The sequence below is a fragment of the Stegodyphus dumicola genome, chromosome 1, assembly GCF_044657685.1.
Source record: "Stegodyphus dumicola isolate Sdum_Otavi_A_Nest chromosome 1, ASM4465768v1".
In the NCBI taxonomy this organism is placed as follows: domain Eukaryota; kingdom Metazoa; phylum Arthropoda; class Arachnida; order Araneae; family Eresidae; genus Stegodyphus; species Stegodyphus dumicola.
The window spans coordinates 56609668-56635363 of NC_140768.1; the positions used below are offsets into that span (position 1 = coordinate 56609668).

Below are 25696 nucleotides of genomic sequence, written 5' to 3' on the forward strand. Positions count from 1 at the left end.
GAATAATTATCTTCGGAAGGAGCACAAGCATAACCTTCCATTAATTGCTTGTTTAAAACCGACATTTTGCATGAAAACAAAACTGTCAATTAGCAGATGATAATTAATAATTTAAAAAATAAAGCTGAAGTTGAAAAACAAATCTCCAAGCTGACGAATTTTCTTATAGCATAGCAAAATCGTCTAAAAAGTGTGCCAACAGCCTCTGGGTAACCTAAGCCGACAATGCCCGGATGTAGGACGATACCAACATACAAATCATTCTGTTTTTCCCTTACGAAAGCAAGTACAGTAAGGCCTAGACTAGTGATGAGTCGGTACTACCGAACCGGGTATTTTGTAACGGGTACTTAGTTGTAACCGGTACTGAAAATCGGTACATCCAAGTACCCGTTACTTCAGTACCGAAATCGGTACTTTTCGGTATTCGTTACTTCTGTACCGAAACGGGTACTTTTCGGTATTCGTTACTTCTGTACCGAAACGGGTACTTTTCGGTATTCGTTACTTCTGTACCGAAACGGGCACTTTTCGGTATTCGTTACTTCTGTACCGAAACGGGTACTTTTCGGTATTCGTTACTTTGTAACGAAAATATGCGTCTCTTCTCGGTATTTCGGTATTCCTTACTGGAGGATGGATGAGGGTTCAACTCACTTCGGTTTTGGTACGAGGACAGTAGTATCTGGTTGTATTTGCGAAATGGTGATATGCGCTCCTTGTGTCCATGAATGGTTTGCTCCTCAGACACTTCCGTAGTTGACATGTTTTCTGATATTCAAAATCTTGCTCCGTACAGATAAAATCAAACACGTGGTGACGTGGCAGAGTTCTTTCAGTGCGCAAAATCGTTAGCTGCGTACCACCAAATCGTTACTAGGGCACTTCGGTACTCCAAATCGTTACTAGAATACATTGCTACTCCAAATCGTTACTAGGGTACTTCGGTACTCCAAATCGTTACTCGGGTACTCCGGTACAGTAAACCATTACTAGGGTACTCCGGTATAGCAAACCGTTACTCCGGTATTTCGTTACTTCGGTACTCCAAATCGTTACTTGGGTACTCGGTACTTGAAATCGGTTTTCGGTACTTTTCAAAGTAACCGTTACTTGAGTAACGGGTATTTTGTACCGGGTACTTGTCTGTACCCGTTACTCTCGTACCGGGTACAAGAATGTACCGAAGTTGCCCATCACTAGCCTAGACTGCTCCCTAAAAGACACCATGTGTTTTAAGGCGCTAGGATGGCTTAATCAGGCCCTGCTCGTAAGTTGCTTAAATGTATCAAATTACATAATTCGTATTTGCTCGTACATTATTGGGCAAATATCTTCGTAGCCTACTCTGCCATAATGTTCAATGCAGAGACCCAGAAAGTTCAATAAAAGAGGAATTAAACATCATTTAATTTATTGGCTTAAATAATATAATCAATCCAATGTAAGATTTTAAATGTATGATCATACATACATTGTCTTAATAATTTAAGTATTAATTATATGCTCACATATTTCATATTTTATTTTAGTGCTTATTCGTTTGATTGAAATTTGGAATAAACTCCACTTGGTAACTGGATAAGCATACGTAACACACACAGAAATCAGAATAATCAAGAAAAAATTATAAAAATTAATTTATTCAGGCTTTGTTGCATCTTCGCACATGAGCCTTACAAAACTTCAGCTGCTTTATTCGATTTAAGAACAATTACGTGTTTGTTAGCCGTAATTCACTTGAATGAAAACTGGACTTCCAAGTCCACAAAGTGTTGAATTCGTCACAAAGTACCCTCAAATGTTTATGCTGATGATGATCAAGTGTGACTAAAAAAAGAGATGCAACAGCAGCACAAATGGACCCGCCATCATGCGAAACCCAACATCTGTCTTATGGGTTACGTTTCGTGGAAAAGGCAAATACACATCCTTTTTTTAAGGTTTAGGATGATGAATGTCGAAAGAAATGAAAATAATTTTGAGTAAATGATAGCGTAATAATAAATAAAATTGCTAGAACTAAACCATGTTTTCTATTGCATTTCACTTTTCAGAATCTGAATCACGCGGAGATGGTTTAGAATGTTGCGGTTCTCCACCTATAAGGGACAGTACATGATTTAAAATGGAATAATCTGTACCATTGTCATGAGATGGGTATTTTTGCAATATATTTTCTGGAAGAGTGATATTTTCAAGTGTTCCAGGAGTAATAGGAGGTGGGGTGGAAGAACTATTTGAGCTGTTGGGAAGGATATTTTTTCTTCCAGCGTATATAGGTAGCGAAGGATTATTTGAATTATCACTGAATGACGTCTCAGCAGTAGAATAATTATTCTGTGTTTGGTAATAAAGTTTAGAATCAGAAGATGATGAATTATCGTTAATAAATATTGTTAAATGCTTCTCAGAATGTGAACCTTTAAATTCATTGTCCTTTTCTTCGATGTAATCATTTTTTGGATGGTCTGAAGCAACATATTGAGATATGGGATGATATGAATTAAGTCTGCTCTCGTCTGAAATTTGCGTAGGAGGAATGGTAGTTAAAGATTTTGGTAGTTCTTCTAACTTATTTTTTGACGGTAGCAAAATTGTTTGAGATTTGCGGCGGAACTGCATTGGGATCTGTGGAACAGGATAAGTAGGTTTCGGCTGGGTTGGTCTGCGTGGAACATCATAAATAGGTTTAAGCTCCGGATGCCTCTGTGGGGCAATATAAATAGGTTCTAGTTCTGCTGGTCTTTGAGCAGCAGTGTAGACAGGCTTAACCTTTGAAGAGCTACTTCCAGGAGATTTTAGCCTTGCACCAAATGGTACGTCATAATCAATATATTCTATTTCAGGCAGAGCTGAATATACATCAGAATCATTGATATCATGCTCGATTTCTTCATAAGAAGCTATTTCTTCTTTAATAGGTTCAGCAGCTGACGAATCGCTTTGAGAAAAATTACCGTCTACTTGTGGTTCTAAATCAACATTTTCAAAATCACTGGGATGAAGTTCCGATTGAATGGCATCGTTATTTTTATCGGTAAGAACTGCTTCCGCTTTTCCTGTCTCTTTATTACCATGAAATTCAGGTATTTCTGTTACAAAATATTCTTTCTGATGGTGATCTGATAATAATTCAGTTGGGATTATGTCAATGTTGTCTCTTTCCTTTGAGATATGTGCTTCTTTATTTATATCGGATGATGCGATATCTTCATGAATGTTTTCGGTGGGAGATAAAGTTTCCTCTATTTTCTGAATTTCTGGAACAGGTGATGAGTCTGGTAACTTCTCTGCATTCACTTTATTCGAATCTTTTGAGAGAAATGATTCTGAGACACTGTGAGGTCGTTTATCTTGAACATGTGTATTTTGATTTACAATGGGTAGTTGATGTAAAAACTTTAATGATGGGTGTACGTTTTTATTATTCTGTTGAGCAAGGTTTGGATTGAACGAAGGATTTTCATCTTTTATTTCTGAAGTTGATAAATCAATATCTTCTATCGATTTACTATCTTCAGGCCTTATAACAATATTCTTGTTTGGATTCCTTAAATGAGAATTCGGTTGAGATTCCTCCCCTGTAATAAACGTGGTGTCTGACATTGAATCTACTACTCTAATGTTAGCATTACTTTGTTTTGCTTGATGGAAAAGAATGGGTTTCTGTTGACCTGGAAAATGTTGAGCTGGATCTGTAAATGGCCCTTGCATAAATGGTTTGGGATGTCTCGGCTGTCCTAGTGGTGGCCTTCTTTGAAGTCTGTTACTATGCTGAATATCTATGAGTGTATTAGAAGGAAAGAGCCTATTACCTTGTTTAATATCATTAATTGGTATGTTTGCATGGGGTAAATGCATATTACTTTGCTGTATGTCATTAATTACTCCGTTATTTGGTGGCAGAGGTCTGCGGAAATTAAAAGGTCTTTGAAATCCTCCTGCTTGCATGACAGGTTGCATGGCAGGTGGCATTCTTTGCTGTTCGGGGCGGTTGTTAATGTTACTGCCTAATGGCGGCATAAAAGAATTGCCATCAGATGGTTTCTTCCTTTGATTATTCCCACCAATCTCTCCACCTTCCACGAAATCAGGGCGACGTTGTATTTGCTGCTGATGCATTACTTTATTAGGCTGCAAGCCATGTTGCCGTTTATGCTCGTTTATGTGCATAATTTGCAAATTTGGCCTTCGACCTATTTTTCCTTTATCATGTGCTGGATTTTGTAGAGCAATTTGTACTCTTTGGGATGATACTTGTGCCAGTTCTTCTCCCTGGTTTTCAAGAGGAATATTCGGACGCATTTTCCTTGGAAGTTGTACTGGTGCTATTTGATGCTGCACACGAAAGTTAGGATTCTGTTGTCGCTGTCCATAGCCAAATAAGTGAGCCATTTGATGAGCATCTTTCTGACCATGAAATAATTGGGGTGGTAATCCTCTTGATGGCGATGAGGGTCGTTGGATAGATTGTACTTGAGGAATAGACGAAAGTGGTACATTGTCTGCAACATGATTCTGTGGTTGTGATGACTCTAAATTGGTATAGTGGGAAATATCAAAACCGCTGAAGTCAGGAACGCCTGGTTTAAAAGTTCCATGGAATGGTATTGACTCATTAAACAAGAATGGTCTCGGTGGCCTTTGCATGTGAGGTGCAGGAACAACAAATTCTTTTGGCGCAGATGATTGTTTATCTTTAACAGGATTTAATACAAGAGGCACAAACCCGCCTTCAAACTGAGGCCTGAATCCTGGCAACTGTTGTAGTATTGGGCTACCACTATCTGGTGACTGAACAGAAGGCGATACATCACGTGGGCTATCCGTGTTTACAGTAATTTTATTTCGGCTAACACTGCCTTCTACTCCTGAATGGTTTGGAATATCTGTATCTGATCTTTCTGATTCGTCGTGGGGATGTACGATACCTTCGGTAAAACTAATAGCATGTCCAAAATCTGCAGAGTGTACCTCTTTTTCTATCTTTTTATTAGTACCTTGATCGTTTAAAATTTCAGAAGTTATTCTACCATCTTTGGATCTTTCATCAAAATAATCTATTCTCTTTTCAGACTGAATATTAAACCTTTCTCTGTCTTCGGGATCTCTATTTACGGTACCAAAATGATCACCTGACGATCCTTTCGTTTGAAAGTTACCATTTTCTCTTTCACCACTGGCAGCACCTTCTCTTTCCAAACCAGGCTTGAGTTTATGACCTTTGATTCCAGAATACTCTTTACGTTCATGAAATTCATTTTGTAGGTAATTGAGAGGATTGGTTTCTTCACAAAAGTCGACCACTCGAATTCTGCCACCGAGATGCTTTCCGGTAAAGCTCTGCAATAAGGGGAAAAAACTATAGTGTTATAAATTATAATGAAGATATTCTGTCTATCATTATTTATTTTATGGAGTACTTAATTAAATATACTACAAATTCGAAACTTTGCTTTTAATGCGGTATCATTTACTGTTAAACTTTTACAGTAAAAGGGAATGATTTGCATAGTTAATAAAATGCTTGTTGGTTACATTTTACAATACATCTAAATTACTAAATTTTTTGCGTTAACTGAATTGTTTGTAATATCTACATTAATTTACAAGAATTTCTATTATTTGTTTTCTTTTACTGCATGAAGTTTGCAATATAGATTGTTTCCTTAGGAAATTAAGCCGCTCCTGTTCCTACCGATGCCCAATTTCCTCCTCTACTAAAAAATGACTTGATCTACGCATTTATTTCATGTTGATATCATTATATTGCAAAACGTATTAATTCTAATTTAAATTTAAGATATAACAGCTAATTTTTTAATGATAAAATGTAGGTTTTGCTAGTTATAAAATTAAAAATAAATTGATCGTTTATACACCGATAACATAATCAGTTTTGTGTAAAATAACTGAAAGCGACGGAAAGGTAATTTCTAACTTTCTCTTAGTTACTTTGTCTTAGTAAAGGCTTTTGTCGAATGAGCTGGCTAATGCTACAGATGGCTGGCTATTTCGCATAAAGATCATCTTCGGGTTTTCGATATAAGATGTATAAAAGTATTAAATATAGTTATTTCATTATATTTTTCATAATTGAAATATTTGATTTCAAAACTTTTTAAATTTTTTAACAGAATTTTACTTTTTGCTGCACGAGAAAATTAGCAGCGACAATGAAATCTTTTAGTGAAATTTTCTTTGGTTTCTTAATAAAAAATTTCTGCGTCTTTTTCTCATATATTACACAAGTAAATCAATATGTATTTTATCAAATTCATTAAATCCATGCATCATTAACAGTCACAATATATAATTTTGCGCTTGTATTCGCTGATTCGGTATTCATTGTTTAGCTGCGTCTGCAATTTACATCAGGTTACCTAGAGCATGAACAATATTATATTTTCTCCCGTCATTTAAAAACGTTAATTTTATTATTTTCACAGCGATCCTAAATTCGAAAATAAGAATACTTCAATTTAGAGGAAATACAAACATAGCTATCGATCCAAAGCTTGTTTACGCGTGCGATCTTTTAAGAAGGCAAAATTTAAATACACCAATATTGCAGAATTCATCAGAATTACATTAACTGCTTTACAGCTCAAAATGATAATTGTATTTCCACATTGTTTATTCTTTTGAATACTTTTAAATACTTAAAATTTTTCACATTTAAATCTTTTCTAAAAATGTGTTAGCAATCTCCAAGTTTATTCTTGTTGCAACTCGTTTTTTGCATTAAATAAACAAAACCACTTTTATTTAAAAAAGTTTTGTTACAAAGGGTGTTTACATAGTTTTAAAACGATTTCATGGCAGTCTATTTAATGTTTAAAATGTAAAAAGCATTTTTTAAATGTTCGATCTGATAGCCTTTCTTCTAAGCTCTAAGTCTGCATAGTGATTTCCATGATAAAAGGGCTTTCTGTAAAATTTCTATTCTAGTTCTACTTTGCAAAGTGCATGTAGAAGTAATTGATTAACTGTTTTTCCCTCACTGATTAATAATGTTGCGTAGTTTGCACTTCTTAACGTTTCTGAGTTATTGGAATAGGAATATTTCTGTTCTGAAAATGCAGAAACATATCCTTCAATCTACAGCTTATTTACATGCGACATTTAAAACAAAATGAGTAAATTAAAAGTAAGAGACTACATTTGTCATTTCAAGTAATAAAACTGTTGCCAGAACTTTTTATACCAAAACATTTCTTTTTTTTTTTTTTTTTTTTTTTTTTGTTAGTTCTTTATCGAAATCGTTCTAAAAAATGTGTTAACACCTTCTGTAATTAATCTCTTGCTAACAATGTAAACAAAAGAAAAGTTTCATTAAAAAAAGAATATAATGCTAATTTACCTGGTAATACACAGTGTCTGGTGTTTCAGAATTTGGTGTCCAGATGAGCTGTCCGGATTCTCCTGGTTCACAGCGTAGAACTAAGGCTGAAAGCAAGTCTACAAACGCTGACGAAACTGATTGTTCTGGATCAACATCCGACACAGACCATTCGCAAAGTTTACCTTCTATATTCGAAAACCAGAATGAATTATTATAAGGAGCGATGAAGTAAATTTCAGGCAAACAAATAAAAATACTATTTTTGTAATTTATGAGGTACATATAAACATTTTTAGAAATAATTTTAATAACACATCAACTCAATAATTTTGATTTTACATAAAGCTGCAAATTAAACAATAGAATCGAATTTATTTATTGAATTCTCTTTTACACGATAATTTGAATAAATTTTTGAAATAAAAACAGTTTAAGAACAAATACATTTTTATAAAATATTTTTCTTATAGTAAATTATGATAATAATTAGGTAAATTTTGCAGTTAGAAAGTATTAAAATCAAGTTAATATGCTCTGAAAAATTTGCATAAAAACTTAACATTTTACTTATTTTTTTTTGTTATGCATGCATAAATAATTACTAAATTATGTATATAACAATAAAATTACTTATGCATAAATATATAATTTTATTAATTTGGTGCTTAGTTTTTAGAAATTATTTAAATAATTTTAAAATTATTTGTTTAAGCAAAAATGACGTAAGAATGATTTTTATCCTAAGTCTGAAGGCCTGATTTTCATGTCATATCTTATACTTTTTTAAATTGCCACTGTATAAGCCCCTGCTAACGTTAAAAATTAACATGTTTCAGATTGTGCGCCAAAGTTTGCCAATTTTGGCGATTGAGCAGGGCGGCTCTTTCAACAACCTAATATCTAAAAGACCCACATTTTTTCTATGCCAATTCATGAAATAAATCAATTGCGGCCAACTTCTGTCATACGAGCACCAGGCATGCACTAGCTTTGCAGGCCGTTCAAAATTCCTTTGTCTTTAATGCTCGAAATATTTAGCCAATAGTAAAAATTGCCTTCTAAAATAATATTTATCGGATACATATTAATAACATACAGGTGTAAGTCCCTCATTAAATTTTCTTTTCTCCTGGTGATGAGGGACCTGAACTCGCCAAACAGAAGGCTGTTGCTTCATCTAATTATATGTTTTACTTTGGGGTGTTTGCCGCCAAGACGGTATACTGGTTAGGGAAGTGGACTGCGATACCTGAGGGCCTGGGCTCGAATCCCGGAGAAGGTATAGTTGTAACTGTCCGTCCCTTCATATATAGCATATAGCACCATTGAGCAGGCTTCCGACCTAGAAGACATTAAACCATCATTTCTGGCCTTAGTTGTGGCCAAGTCGAACTCGGCTGAGGGCCTGCCATCGGACAAGAAAGAAACTTTGGGGTGCTTCTCTTCTCTCTTCATCTATATAATGTTTAATAACAGGGCCAGATGTTTTACAAATCAGAATATTTTAATATGCTTTATGGCTAACGGATAATTAACAATACGTTTACCGTTCGGAAAGAGATTCCAATGTTACATATTACTATCAATACCGTAGTTACTTTTGTTTTCCAAATGATCCTGTTTATGAAAGACAAGGGAAAAAACTTGAAAATGTAGGGTGTTTCTAAAAGAATGAATTGGTTTATCTGTTTAAAAATTTATTATTTCTTATAAAACTAAAAATGTGGCGCTTATCACCTAATGAACAGAGGATGTTAATTTTATTACCTCGCATTCAAATGTGCATCTCTGGTATGCAGGTATACATCAAAGCGATAATATATTTGAAACTGCATGTATTTATAACTATGCAATAGTTATGGAATGCACTGCTGAAAAAATTCCGTGATAAATTTCTTAAATTGTGATCGGTAACAAGAATATAAATACAGAAAAGGGAATTCTGTTTCATTACACGAGGATCGAGAGCTACCAGTTGGCAACCGGTGAAATAAAAAATGTCATATGTAGTTAACATCAAAATTTTATGACGCATTTTAAAAATGTATAACAAATAAATTAAACTATCGATATCAAATTTTATTATACTGAAAATAGTGGTAAACACACTAAAAATGTTTTCACATATTTAACAAATTTTTAATATGTTCACTGTTGATGATTGCCACATAAATTATTTGTCTGTGCTTTAAACTTTGATGGTGGACATCGGTGCGATACGTTCCAGTATGTCATGGTCGACCAAAGTTACAGTGTCAGCAAAGTGGTTGCGAAGAACTTCGAAAGTGGAGGTAGGTGCAAAGTGGGTAGGGGAGGTACAAAGGATTTGATGAATTAAGTAAGGTAGCAGCTTCTTACTTAATTCATCAAGTCCTTTATACCTCCACTACCAGCTTTGTAAGCAAATCTCAGCAGTTGTTGCTCTGGTAATGAGTCGGACAACTGTGCTTCGGTAAAAGAAGTAATCATCACTGCTTTCTTTTAAATGTGGCTCTATGAGCCTTACAGTATGTGCAGTTCCTCTAATGATGCACAAATGTTTGCCTTATTGGTAAAAATGGACACATTGAACGTTAGGGAAATATATATATAAAAGGTGAGTTTACTTGTATTCCAGTGTAATAAAATTTGATATAGGTTGCATAGTTTATTTGCTATAAGTTTTTAAAAATCTTTCGCAGATTTTTGAATAAGTCTGTATTTTAATACAGCAACTCATATATGTCATATTTATGACCTTGGTATTTAGCAATCATATTTCAAAAATAGCTTTGCTAACGCAAAAACAAATACCGTAATTTCGGGTAGATAAGCCGCGGCTTATACGTGTTTAAAAGTTGAAAATTTAGGTTGGCGGCGTATCTGAGGGAAATTTATTTTTCTTCTGTCCTTAAAACTTAGCTAATTCAGATCGTAAGTAACGCAGAAGCGAGGCGGGACGAATTTGCTGCAATATTCTAACCTCAGATTGTGCTAAGGCAGTGCAATGAGTCCGTCCAAATTCCCCTAAGATAGGTGGCGCTCTTTGTAAAGACACTGTAATGCATGTACTTCCTCCTAAACTCCATGGTTTTTCCCGCGTTTCCCTATGACTTTTGGTTTTACTGGCAACAGCTACTTTACTTGCCAAATGATGTGTTCATTTCATACACGTTTTTACTGCTTTGTAGCTTGCTTTTTGTTTGCCTTATCATTTCCGCTTTAAAAATATTATTATTGTTATGGCTCCTACTCGAAGAAAAAGTTATACTTTTAAGCTTTCGGCAGTGAAGAAAGCCATCGCAATTGGAAATCGCGCTGCGGCTAAAGAATTTCAAGTTGACGAGCGATGCATTCGGCGGTGGAAGTCTGAACAAGAAGAATTAGAGAAAATGCCTAAGAATAAAAGATCTCGTCGAACTGGTGTCATAGCCTGGCCTGTTTTGGAAGACAATTTAAAGAAATGGTCAATAGAGCAGAGAAAAAGTGGATTATCAGTATCAACAGTTAGATTTCGCCTTCAAGCAAAGGTAATTGCTCAACAAATGGGCATTAACAATTTTGTTGGAGGACCTAATTGGTGTTTCAGGTTCATGAAGCGAAAGAAATTATCCGTCCGAGTCAAAACAACAGTTGGACAAAAGCTTCCAATGAACTGGCTTGAAAAAAAGATAGCTTTTTGGAGTACACATCTAAGAAAATTAAAGAACAAAATTTGGAAAGAGGGCAAATAATTAATATGGACGAAGTGCCCGTTACTTTTGACTGTCCTCCGAGCAGAACTGTTTATCAGTGGAGTAGCGATGGGGGGCCAAGGGGGTGTATGATGCCCCGGACGCCGCTCGCAAAGGGGCGCCAAATGGTCTTCAAACGAGATTTTCCGGAAAATTTCAGTTTTTATTTTGATCGATTTCTGGAAAATATATTTAAAATTAATAATTATTGTAATATAATTAATTATTTTCTTGATTTGTCTGATAAAATGTTTGCAGTACATCAACCAAATATCTGCACATACAAAACGTTCTTTCTGACCACTTTATTTCTCTAAAATAGAGATATATTTTTATGTTTTAAAACGAAATGCACATATAGCTCTCGTTTTTTATTTTAAAACAATAACACGACATTGTCCCGAATTTCTCAAACATATCCAGGTTCCAGAAACCGATTCCATAATCTGGAAATGACATTTTCGGAAACTCCTAACGCTTCCGCTACTATGGATTGCGTTTGACTCTCCTGTAAACGACTGATGGCCTTCCTGGCTATCGATTCAAATAAGTTATCTTGTTGAGACATCTTATATTCACTGCTACAAAGCATTCAACGCGTGTCGATTGTTTTTTTTATCTCCTATTACAAAAGGAATGCTGCAGGTCGCTCCGTACTCCTTGCCTAAAACGCATAGTTTTAATAACGTCACAGACTAAATTTTCATATTCCCAACTTTGTAAACATTATAATTTTCCTTTATAATCTCTTCTATTTCCTTTTGTTTAAAAGGTTGTCGATTATATGGTTATTTTATACAAACCCCACAATATACCCTAATTGTTTTGAGCAGTGAATGTAACTGCAAGATGTTACTCCGCAGTAGAAAAGGAACGGAACTTAAAACTCCATCACAGATCTATAGAGAAAATGTTTCTCCAAACCTAAGAGTCGCACTTCAAATACTCCAGCTATTTCATTTTCAAATGCTACCCGTGATCGTTCGTTCAGCAAATTAAAATAAATTTTGACATATTTACAAGCAACGATGGGACAAGATCCCCTAAGTCATCTAGCCTTTTTAAATGTGGAAAGAGAAAAATTTGAAAGGATCGACTTTGGTGAAGTAATTGATAAATTTGCTTCATACAAGGCAAGAAAAATGTATAAATAGTAATTAATTGTATTAATGTATTATAATATTACATTATTATTAATAAATATATCTACTTATTTATAATATATATTAAACTTTTAATTGTATAAAAATTGTACATTTTTAAAAACAATTATAAAAATATGTAAAATAAATAATACTTTTTTAACTAATTCTAGATCATCGTATGTCTGATTTTTCCGCCGACACAGATACATTTCCGAATCCAATGCTAGTGCAGATAGGTAGTGACTATTCTTAATATATTTTAGAGTATTTTATGGCATATTCAGCATTTTATTATTTGCATTATTTTCTTATTACGAATATATTCTATACATTATACTGTAAGTGGTTTTTTTTGGGGGGGGGGGTTGGGGCGCAAAAAAGGTATTTTGCCCCGGGCGCCAGTTATGCTTGCTACGCCACTGCTGTTCATTCGATAGGGAAAAAACTATTTCAGTGTTAACAACCGGGAATGAAAAGACTTCTTTTACTTGTGTTTTGGGTTGTGCCGCCAATGGAGAAAAGTTAACCCCTTTGATAATTTTCAAAAGAAAAACAATTCCGAAAGAAAACTTCCCAAAAGTAGTTATTATTTGCGCCAATGTAAAAAGGATGGATGTACGAAGAAGTGATGTTGTTTTGGCTGACATAAATTTATCGGAAAAGGAAAGGTGCTTTTTTCCAACCCCGAGGACTCATTAATTCTAGATTCAATGCGATCTCATTTAGCGGATACGGTAAGATCTGAAGCAAAACAACTTAGCACCGATGTGATACCAGGTGTACCACCGATGTGATACCATGATACCACCGATGTGATACCAGATGTCTCAGTGATACCAGGTGGGCTTACAAAAATTGTACAGCCGCTAGCTCTCACTATAAATAGAACTTTCAAGCACGAACTACGAAAGCAGCGGGAGGAATGGATGCAAAGCGGACTCCATTCCTTCATGAATTTCCGGACGAACGAGAAAAGCTTGTATGAGGAGGCTGCCTTATGGGTCGATAAAGCATGGCAATCAGTCCGAGCTGATACGATCGTATCGGCTTTCATTAAATCGGAAATCATTGAAAAAGAAAATGAAAGTGAAGATAGTGACTTTGAAAGAAGTGATTTAGAACAGAATGATGAAACTGACCTTGATGGTCCTTTGTTAAATTTATTTAAATCAGACATCGATGAATCGGATTTTGAAGGTTTTCTATAAATAAATGTAGTTTAATTTAATTAGAAAATTCTGTTTGTTCATCTAATTTACGTATTCTTTTTCATAATCTGGTAATTTATGCTGATAAACGGAGTTTACCGAAAACGTAAGAATTAATATATTAGAAATCATCAGAGTTCGTTTTCGGCAAGTTCAAGTTAAGATGTTTCTTCTTTATTTATGTATTACTGATTATATTTATGTTATAAATGTTATCAATGATGATTACACCAAATATGGCAGGGAATTACTAAATGAATGAATATTAAATTGCCATGTTTCGGAATGCTTGGCTACTGCGGTGCCGGCTTATCCGATGAACTTTTATTTTTTTTTCAGTCAATTATCATGTGTGCGGCGTATACGCCAGGGCGGAGTATCTACTAGAAATTACGGTACTATTATTTATTATAAATAGTAATACTGGCGTAGCTGTGATCTTCATAAAAGCTAACTTATTTATGAACATTTCATCAATCTTAACTTTTTCTTTCTCATATAATGTCTACAAATACGTATTGTATGGTGCTGCCATCTATTAGCAATTATATGAGCTACAATCTCACGGGAAAGAAAAAAAAAAAAAATATTGCGGTCTAAAAAGAGAAACTTGTTCCGAATATTCTAAAGTATTCTTACAAAAAATTGTACGTGAGAAGAGGTTTTTGATAAGGGTTTTTTTAGTCCAAAGAGATTTGAGTCCCGAAGGACTATTACTTTCGTTTTCGCATTTTGCGTCGGACTCCTATAAATGTCGGTTCACTTTTCAAACTATTGCCCCAAAATGTTAGAGTCCTGCATTATATTTGAAGAAATTATATAATGAAAATTTTGCATAAATGTATGTATTTCTCGCATTGTAATAAAACAACGGTATCTAGAGCCATCTAATTTTGAATGACGTAATCCTACTGCAAATATGGGCATCTGAAATCCCAAATTTGAAATTTGGAATTTGCTTTATGATCGATTTCATATTTTGTAACACTTTAACGAATTTTTGAGTAACAAACTCAACGACTTAAATACGAGCAATGGCAACACTATGGCGGGAAAAAAACCTTTTTATCTCCAGCGCGTCGAACTGTGTATCGGAAATTCTAAAGATATGCTCATTTTAAAATTATTTTGCGACGTTGCTATTCAACTAAATTTTATGGCTTAAGTGCAAAGAACGTGATATTTAATAAATAAAGGTAACACACAAAACGTTAAAAAAATGCCCCTTTGGACGTAATTTAAAATCTGAAACATTTCAGATTTTTTTTTTTTTTTTTTTTTTCTTTTTCTTTTTCGAAACAGTATTCCTGAATAGTTGTTTACAAACCTTATTGAGGGATACAAATCATCCTTTTAAAACAAACTGGATATTTATTAAATGATAGCTTAATGTACATAATTTAATGCTTATGCTAACGTCACACTGCTGTTACATTTATTAGCTATGAATAGTAAAATAATAATGAATAGATTAGTATGCTAACAGAAATATGATCTCATGAAGTTAAGACTAATTTAAATTCGAGATATTAGCTACTTAATTCAAAAATATGTTCACCAGATAATTATTTTGTGAGTACCTGAAAAATTATTTTGAGAGCATGAGAGATATTCCCTATACAGCGAAATATTATTTACCTGCTGTTGGTAGATAAAATCCAGTTGCTATGTCTTGTTGGACACCGGCATACATTGTTTCGGAAGTCTGTCGACCCTGCTCGAATAAAATGAAAATTTGTATGATCAATTAAGCTATCATAAAACATTATATATACATTACTAAGTGCAACTTTTCCCTTGAATTGGGTATCCTTTAGCCATTTTATTATAAAGATTATGTGTTTATAAAGATATTTAAGAAAATTTTTAATGAGGATTGCTTGAAATCAGATAGTTTAGTTAATGATATATACATATGCAAAACGTAAATATTTTAAAATAGAAATCTTAATTTTTAGATAAATTTTAATTAGGAAAGGCAAATGTAAAACTTATTTTGAAAGGCTTTCTGACAAACAAAATGAGAATATGCAACTGAAAGCTTCGAGATCGTTAACATTGCACAGGGAATATTCAATACAGAGTTTTAAAAAAAAGGGAAGAGAGGGAGGGGGGAGAAAGGTTTCAAGTTGGCAAATATAACTTAACAGTAACTTAAAATAATTTTTTTTAATTAAATGTTTAAGAAGAAGCAATCACAGATATGGGGTCTAGAACCCGAGTTATTAATAAAAATGATTTATTTTAACAAAATGTCAATAAAATTTAATTAATTGATTGCCTAATTTCAGTACAAGATAAATATGTCAGTAAATAATCAGCAGTGAAATTTTGCTATTTTTTATCTCAATTAAATTTGAAATGAGTTTGAACTAAAAAGTAAATATGAATATAGATTATTAAATAAAATTTCACATGAGATAGATTATTAAATAAAATTTCACATGAGATAAGTTAGGATTAGCAACCTATTAATTTAAAAATCATTCGTTACTGTTTATAGAATTGGATTTTAAAAGCATCAGTATTTAGATATATGAAGTACATAATAAATTGGAGTTTATCTTGCATCAAATTAAGCAGAAATTCGTCTCTATGCCGTATTAGTTTTACAAAACTCAGGATAATAAATAATACGTGAAAGGAATTTTCACAATTATTCTCTTGTTAAGAATTTTGTAAAATTTGTTCTTCAGTCAATAATGCAAGATCGAATTTTTAAATGCTGGCTTGTTAAAAATGAAATTCAGTTCCAAAACAAATTGCTGTAATAAGAAAACGAACCCTATGCTGTTGATAGTGATTTTCAGAATGTTATACAAAAAAGGCAATATATTTTATTTTTGATTTTATTTAATTATGACAAAGCACACAACGGCTATTTGCCTAGGTGGGGGATGCCTTCGTGGAGGGCGTTCTAAGAGAAATTGGCTCATATAACACATTAAAAATACGGAAAACGACGAAAATGCCCAGGCAGCCAGCGCGCTCGGCACGATTCCGGGCACCGATCAAACTACCAGTGTTTAGCTACCTTATCGCTGGGCCGCTCGTGAGCCAAAATAATTTTGAGAATTGCTTCACAGTACCTAAATTAAATTTTAAGGGAAAATTTGTATAAAGTGGAAATACAGTACATTTTTGCGTAATTTTACCTGCAGAATATCTTGATATAGACCTCCTTCATTGCTGCTGGTGATATATAACGGATTTTTTCCGCCTTCAACAACGAATGTGTATGTGTTTCCTCTTTGGATTGTCAGTTCTGGTGTTGGTAATCCGTTTATAAACCATTCTTTCTTTACTCCGCTTCCTGCTTAGAAAAATGGCATATGTAAAAAAAAAAAAAAAATCACTCCTGTATAATACATTTATTAACAAGTTTATTTGTTGCTAATAACAAAACAATAAAAATAATGATATCTAATGTCTATGAATATCAAGAAAACCATACGCTATGACAATAATTTGGTATACAGCAGAATTTACTAGAAATAAGTGACTTCTCTTTAAAATTTTAATTATTAAAGGAAAAAAATTTCACACTCTGCTCGCATATTAAATCAAAATACATAAGCTTTATTGAAATTCTAGTTTCAGAATTTAATGTTTTGTAAGTATGAGTTATATATTTTAAAAGTTCTCTTAACGGACTAAATTAATATGCTCTAAAAGTCAGTCTACTTTTAAATCATAACTTTTTAGTTGGAATATTGGAAATTCTAAAAAGTTTAAAAGTACACATATTGAGTGTTTTATTTTCTGTATTGAAAAATTAATAACATAGATTACATGTCTAAGTATATTAAAGTTTCTTCAGAGATCTTGATATGCATTTATTAGTTGCAAGATCTATCCATAAAGAACAGAATTTTTCTACTGTAAAAAACATTTTCCGATGCCAAACTGTTATTTGAGAACTAAAAGCAGACTAAACAATAGAGGAACTAGAGTTTCGGAAGCTGAATGAACTAGTAAGAATAACTTCGATTCTTTTTACGAAAAGTGCTGTTCATTTACTGTTCATTAGTTGTTATGGAATACTTCTAGTTTCATTTAAAACTACCAAATTCTGTGCTTTAAGGAATAATTTATTGTTCCGTTTGATGATCTTTAAATGCATTAGCAAATTTTTTTAGTTTTCAAAACTTCATCTATCAAAAAATTTTCAAAAATTAGTAGCTTAAATGAATCCTTAAAGTTTTTACGACATTCTATTTTTCACTGGCAGAATTTGTCATTATACTTAAGACTAAAAATATCTTTTTTCATCACTGGGAAATAATTATGTGCGATAATCTAATACCCACCTAAGCATGAAAAATAACTGGATATATTTCTGATATACAAAATTTTTGTGATATATATTTTTGCAGTTTTTAGTATCTTTCTAATATTTATACATTTTAATTTTTGTCCTCAATTCCAAAATTTAATTACGCAAATCCTTGTCGAATAACACAATATAAAGCGTGTCAGCGCGGTTTTATACACTGTCATAGGCCGCTGCAAATTTTCAAACTGTGTCAACGTCATTTACATTAGTTATAAAACAAAAGCTGCAATATAGGAAGGAGTACTGGCTTTTCTTTCTTTCCCTTTTTTTTTTTTTTTTTTTCTCAGAAATTTTAATTCGAAACAGCACATTTTAATCTTGTGGTTGAATATTATTTCAAGATACAGTCTTATCTGATTTATGATATTTTTTAGAAGTTATTTAAAAAATATTTGATTTTAACTCATGGCAAAATGTTTGATGAGTGTCGAGAATATATTCAGCAAGGATATATCTTTTAATGTATGTGATACCAGTTCTAGATATTTCAATTTCGCCAATGAGAACCAAGCATCATCGAGAATTTTTTTTTTTTTTTTTAATGCTAACAGTCAAATCTAAAACTTCCTGAAAATAAAGAAAAAATAAAGAAAAAGTATTCACTTCTTCTAACTTCTAAACACGATTTTAAAGCAAACTCATCTTTTCTCTTAATACTAATCAGCAACTTATTAAAGATATTATGTTACAAATTAAGCAAAAAAAATTTAAGAAGTTTTTTTTTTTTTTTTTTTTTTTTTTTTGTATTCACAGATGTGTGTCAGTGACTAATGTCACTTCTGTGACCTAACCCGAACAAGCTTACGGAAGTTATCATAGCAAGGCGTAAAAGCGTTTTCATCTGTAACTAGCAAGAGCTTTGGACACCTTGTAGGTTGGACAGTACGATTTTGCCCAGTTCCACCCAAATTTTAGCACCCCGGAGGGTGTTCTGAGGGTCTCTCAGCCCTCTTCCCCTACTACCAAACCACACGAAAGGACTTCCGTCTCGCCATATATTTAGACTACTCTCCAGCTACAAAATTATTATACCCATACAAAATCCATGCTTTCTCCGGGATTGGAAACCGGACTGTTCGGCAAGGTAGTCAGATTAACTAGCCTCTATCTCACTGAGCGGGGGGGGGGGGTATCTACAGATAAATGAAAGGACTCGTGCACATTATACCTACAGACATCAATAAAATATATACATTGTTGGCCATCAAAAATGCAATACCATGAAAGAAACAGATGGCAAACTATATTTATTTTACTAATACATTATAAAGAAAGGGTGAAATTTTCAGGATGAAAATTTCAGGGAGCTTTGAGATAAAAAAAAAAAAAAAAAAAGAGCAGAAATCAGAATCAGTATCTATCAGAATCTATATCTAAATCAGAATCTATGTTTGGCACAAGCGGATTTCCGAGCATCCGCTTGTGCCAAACATAGAAGCTGTTATAAGACTGAGCAATGAAGTCGAAGAGATTTTTGACGGTAGCTGAGATATTTAAATCCAGTCTTCTTATCTACGCCGAAGTTCATCTGTTGAATTGGTTAGGTGGTGCTGTCCGCAACAATTCACTAGACATTTTCATTAGGTGAGAGATCTGGAAAACATCTCGGTCAAGGCAGGGGTCGAATACCTTGTGTATTGAAGAAACATATGACAAAGTTGGCAACATGTGGTCCAACGTGTGATGGGGCGTCGGAGGCACAGAAGATATGGCACAGCCACGGATATTAAAACCTTAATAATGTAACAGTGGCTGGTGAGAATACCGGATATATGGACTGCAGATGATTGAGAAACATACCAAATAGCACCTCATATCATCAATCCAGTTGTTCTCTTTGATGTCTTTACACACAAATACGTTCATCATGGTTCCTGAAAGCAAAAGCATTCACTTGTGCTGCATTTTAGGCGCCGATTCTATTCAGGAAGCATCAAGAGAAGCCCAAACAATCGTCGCCTTGCTGACAATCCATGATATTAAAAATATCATCGCATCATATACGCGTGCGAATACTTAATATTGTGCAAGACACCCTATTTCATTAACAGAGAACGTAATGTAGCTGTACGGTCCCTAATTAGTCGACAAATCTGTAATCTCAGAAAATCTAAGTTTCAGACACTGGTGAATGGGCGCTGTCGAGACATCACATGTGCTCCTTGTGGCCCTCCTAAACCTATTAACTGCAAATTTTTCACAACAGTCATTGGATCTCGAACAACGTGAACAGTAATTATATGATAATCTGCAGCAACTCTAAGAGGCACTTATCGAATTTTGGGACTTACTGGTAGAAGTCTTACTGGTTTCTTTCTTACTGGTCTTACTGGACTTACTGGTTTCTTACAAAAGACATAACACAGCTTTGAACACAAAAGCAACTAGTAAACGCGATTTACGAATGAAAAATCGCCATTTCAGTTTGTTTTTTCATACTGCTTCGAGGCACTGTTACTCTGCCTGTAATGTGCGCATACTTGTAATTGCGTGTAAAATGTTTATAATCTAGATATCTTAACATGATCTACTTTTCACGCAAATCTCAGGTATGCTGTGTACTTACGTTATGGTATTATAATTTTAATGTCTAGCGATAGGTATTTGTTATTATTTATCAAGGATTATATTTGAAATTTTTATCTGAATTATATCAGAAGTTTTATCTGGAATTCTAGAAAATGTATTCATCAATAACTGAAGTTTTACAGATAGCAACTTACGTGAAGAAGGACCCAACTGAGCTCGGAATAACCGATCACTTGGGCAATGTATTTCAGAAACCTTTCTTTTATTTTCAGCTGAGGAGGCAATTTCAACTTCCGGAGGAGGACAATTCCAATTCGGAGCCCGGCCAAAGTCTAGAAGCAGGTTTCCTGCATAGAAATGTATTTATATCGAATAAACTGTAATGAAAACGATTGCTACGTAAATTGGAATGATTACTTAATGATTATTAAATAATGCGTCAAAGATATTACCTCTTGATCGCAGCTGCGGTGGTCCAGTTAGTCCATTTTCCATAAGAGGGCCTACCGCCCACAAAATAGCTTGCGGTCCATCAGTGTAGATAGTCTGATCATATGTTTGGTCGTCTAGAAAAGATAATGATATTTAAAATTATATTCATTACCGTATGATACTTACTGAGCAAAAGGATTGCTTTGCACATATTAATGGACGGTAATGCATTAACATGGAATTTTCAGTTCTCCGATATTTGATTAATGAAACAAAATTTTGTATCGAATTATGGGCATCTTAGGCTGTTTATATTTTCAATCTTGAACTGGGAAATCCTGCATTACTGTCGTGTCCCCACGTTTTAGTAAGGGCTCAACAGCGGCCAAGCGATAAAGTCGCTGGAACACTGGTAGTTCGGTCCGAGGTCGAATCCCGCGAATGGGTAGGTTGCATGGGCGTGTTCGTGGTTTTCCCCTTGTGTAACGTGCGTACGAGCCAGTTTCCCTTAGAAAATCCTCCAGGAAGGCATCCTTTCCTTTAAGCAGATAGCCTTCAAGGTTTTAGAGGTCCCTATGTCATAACATATAAAACAAAGCCACCGTTTTAGTAAAAGCTTCAGCTTCGTGCCGTTTCTTAAATATTGTACTATGCTTAAATACCGATTTACCATCACAAAACAAGTTTCTTTTAATGGTACCAGTCATTCCTGTGGAGGAGGATTACCCGAAATCGATAAGAAAAGGAAAACTCCATGTTTCACAACACTTACCCATCTTAGACTTAGCATCTGTAACTCTGGTTAGTTTGGTTATTTGAACACGGCAAAGCCATTAAAACTATGTGCCTAAGAAGAGGGATGTATTTGTGGAGCGTTTTACGAGTGAAACTGACTCATATTCACATTAATAAGGAAAACCAGCCATGCAACCAGCCTGTTCGCCTACGCTTGCCGAACTACCAGTATGCAGCGGTTTTAGCTACTCGGCTATTAGTGGCGCTGTAGCACAGAGCTAGACATTCAGCCGGTATAGTGGTTATTGACAGTGATTCCCATAGCGATGGGCTAGGATTTGAAACCGGAATAAAATATGGGTGTTTACTAGGGTATAGGGTCTATGCGGCAAGGAAGCACTCAAAATACATGGCGAGCTAAGAGCTCTCGAGAGGAAGGTAGGTGGTAGACTTCGGACCGCCCCCATGGGTATTCGCCTTCAAAATTGAGGCGGAATTATACGACCAATGGTGAAATTCTGGTGTACAGTAGCGCTGCGTTAATTTTTCTTATGCGTTCCATCTGGTGTGAACACAAATGTATGCAGTTCATATGCAGTGTAAAATGATTTTAATATCAATAGTTTCGTGTAATAAAACAATTTTGTTTTTAATTTTACGCTATTAATAATGTTCTAGTTCTGTTTTTGTGTGACGTAATTATGGTATGGTCAGCCTACTATATCTTTTTATTCCGAAGTCAGTGTCTTTCAAACCGGTTCACCCTTCCTTTCTACTGACGTGGGTTTTCAAATGGTTTACTTTCGATATAAATGTATAACAATTTCCAGATGCTGCTTTTGATTTTAATTTAACGAGTGTTACCTAAAACTACTTTCTTCGTTATAGATTTAGAAGACAGGAAGTTATTGCACATTGCATTATTTGATTAAAATGCAGAATTTTGTTTCTTGAGATATGTTGGTAATTTTTTATATTAATAATAACTAAAGTATATTAATGGCATTCAGTCACTTCAAAATGTTCACAGAAACAGATGGTGCCTCAGCTCTAAGACCATATTAATTTTTGTAGATTTGATTAGTTTTTTTTATGTTTACTTTTATTTTATTAACAGAACATGGATCTACTATGAATTAATATTTTAATCTATCTACGGTTAGTTATTACAGATAGCACTCAGGATAGAACTTGAAATAATTGTTTCTTTTAAACACAGAAATTACTATCTTTACCCTTCTTATAATTCCAGATAATGTTTCATTTTTTTTTTTTTTCAATCGTAAAATTTTATATTCTTGAGATGACTTATGCTTTTATATATTTCGCAATTTACTTTACTTTCGTTGTGAAATTTCTAGTTGTTTTCTTTCCTGTATTCTGATGTTAAGATTTTATTTTACTCATAATTCCTTTATTTATTTGTTTGTTTTGAAATTAAATCTTTACCTTACTTCACGAAGGCTATTATGAAGCTTACAAAACTGAATTATGGATATGCTTTGTAGTGAAATGTATCTGCGTTTTCACCGATTATTATTTTATTCTGAAATGCAATTGTATTACAAAATTATCTTTACTATGAATTTTGATTCAGTTATGTTCTTTGTAACAAAATTAAGTTTTATATATAACCCAAAGACTACGTTTTTTTTTATCGCACTGATTTTAATTTGAGGATACACTTGTTCCCTTCATCAGTCTTTTGTAAGCCCCAAACACATTCATAATAAGAAGCATCGTACATAAGAAGACATTATTACTGTTTTAATTTGATTTTTTTCAATACGTAATGTGCTGGTAAATATAATAATATTGAGGTGTTGAGGAATCATCTATGTTTACGTTTTAACAATAATTTTTACAATAGCATGAAAGATTACACAAACGCACCTCCCAGCTACCGAATCAGAGAATTCATTCTACTTATCAAAATTCATTGTATACTAACAGTGAACAATGAATTTTAGCAAAATAGCTAGCAATAAGCAAAAATAGGTAAGCATGTGGTTCTTAATCGCACTGCTGTCAAAAGATAGCGCAAACAATTCTTTAGTTAAGAACATTTATGCACATAAGATTCAAACGAGGATTTACTTTGGGATTTATGTACCTCTTAACATTGTCATTGTAGTTCGAATTACTTGTCAATTAATCTATTTTGAAACTCAATAGTTGCAAAATTATCTGTGATATTTATACCTAAGGATTGATTCTGTAAAGCATTTTTCTCCTTCCTTACTCTCGCCTTTGTAGTATAATTGGAAGCATGTCCGGAGTTCGAACCGCGGCGAGGACATCGCTGATTTTTCACGATTCTCAGTTTAAAAAAATTCTAGATGATTCTATGAAGGAGATAAAACTAAACTTTAGTGGACAATAATTCGTCACCGCCTGGATTTGGCCAGCTGGGTCTCTGTCTTTTCATCGTCCTTTAACTAAGAGAGAATGTAAAGAATTTTTTCTCTTTCCTTATTGCGTATCTGGGTGGTGTAACCGGAAGCATATCCAGATGATCGTAGTCGGGAGGTCAGAAGTTCGAATTCCGGCGAGGTCACTGTAGATATTACTTATTTGCAGCTCTGATAAATGCTTAACCCTTTTACAGTTTTAAACAGACATCATAAAAAGTAAACAAGAACAAAGAAGGTGAGGCAAAGCGTAGAAGGCTAAAATCCTTTCATATGAATTAAAACACACAAGCTGAAAGCTAATTCTAAATTTTCTAATGTGCACTGCATAATTCTACGATACAGTTATCTATATGTATGAAAATTATTAATTAGTCTGATATATTTTCATATAAATTTATTCTGAAAGATATTCAATTATTCTTAGTAATCTTAGTTAATTTAGCTTAATAATTAAGGAAAAGAAAATTTAATACCGAAAGATTGTATCTGATTTCAAACAGATTTTCTTAACTCTATTTTATTATCGCAATTTCTTTACAAAACGTATTTCTGTAAAACACATGATAGCTTTTATTTGTATGAGTAAAGTATATAAAAGGTTATTTTAACACTAAACTATATTCACTGTCAGTCCAGTGTTTTAAGCCATGAAAAACTAATAATTTTATTAGCAGTACAATTCCAAGCAACAGAGCAATTCAATTATATAATATTTAGTGCTTTGCTATAAATCAAGCCTTAGCCTGATATAGATTTATGATTTACAATGAGTCAATAAGTAGGAAATAATAGCATTGAAATATCTATTACTTTAGAAAATCAATTACTTTTTACATATTAACTGAAAATAGGAGTTTTCTAACATTTTCCAATAAAAAGAAGTATAAAACACTTTAAAGAAGCAATAAGAAGTTAAAATATTCTGCCGTTCAAAAATTTAAAGGCCAATCTATGCGATTTTGTGTATTAGAGAATAAAAAAATATCTTTGGCAATAACGCAGATAAAGCTTTCTGTGTTATACGTACATTAGTAAACAGTTATTTCAAAAATATAAAAATGCTTAATGCATTAAGTTATATTATAATTTATATTGTTTATTGCATTATTATTTTAGTAAGTCTTTTCAGTTGCAGTTTGAGCTGCGATATGAAATGTTTTTGAATTCCAAATTTATTTAATGCTTTTTAATTGAACAACTTTTTCAATCGTTAATCCAATCCTTTTAAGAAGAAGTGAAGTTTCAATTGTTAGTCCTGCCTTAATAATTCATCAAATGTTACACACATAAACTGCAAACGAATATTTTCTCAGGTATCCATTCTCGGATAAGAGTTTCATTAGAACTCATTAATGTGAAAGAAAACACAATTTATTCGTTTTAAGTATTAGCTATTAGTACAACAGAAAAGAATGATTCGTAAGTACCTGCTTTCAGAGGACGTTTCAAAGTAACTATTTTTGTATCACCAATTTCCACAGCTTCTAATAATTCCAAATTATCTCTTGAACCTTGATGAACAACGTCAGGGCACATACCGTGTCCATTTTCGCACTAAAAAAGAAAATTAAATGAGTAGTAAAATTTTCTGATTCTCATTTCCTGTAAAAATGTTCAAAAAAATGTATAAAAATAACCTTCACCTTTTCAGTATTTTCTAGAAAATAATCGACGGCATGACCCTTGCCATCAGAACCAAGCCAAGCAACTACAGCATCGGCAGAATCAAATCGAGTTTCCGTATCATCTTTACTCAAACCTAGAGCCATGTATTCAAATTCCCCTGTGAAAATAATGGACAATTATATATTTGCTAAAACGAAATACATGAAAAAT

The 25696-nt window shown here is 33.5% G+C and overlaps 1 protein-coding gene across 1 annotated transcript in view; it reads right to left on the minus strand.

Moving 5' to 3' along the window:
- Nucleotides 1-1623: 1623 nt before the first annotated feature.
- LOC118188926 (uncharacterized) overlaps nt 1624-25696 on the minus strand; it is a 100219-nt gene continuing 76146 nt past the window's right edge. The window contains exons 9-16 of the mRNA XM_035359453.2: nt 25504-25643; nt 25288-25414; nt 20732-20845; nt 20474-20626; nt 16570-16727; nt 15053-15128; nt 7367-7533; nt 1624-5346 (exon numbers count right to left, since the gene is read on the minus strand). Of these exons, the coding sequence (XP_035215344.2) occupies nt 2047-5346; nt 7367-7533; nt 15053-15128; nt 16570-16727; nt 20474-20626; nt 20732-20845; nt 25288-25414; nt 25504-25643 (4235 nt within the window). The 3' untranslated portion in view covers nt 1624-2046. The remainder of the gene's footprint in view (nt 5347-7366; nt 7534-15052; nt 15129-16569; nt 16728-20473; nt 20627-20731; nt 20846-25287; nt 25415-25503; nt 25644-25696) is intronic.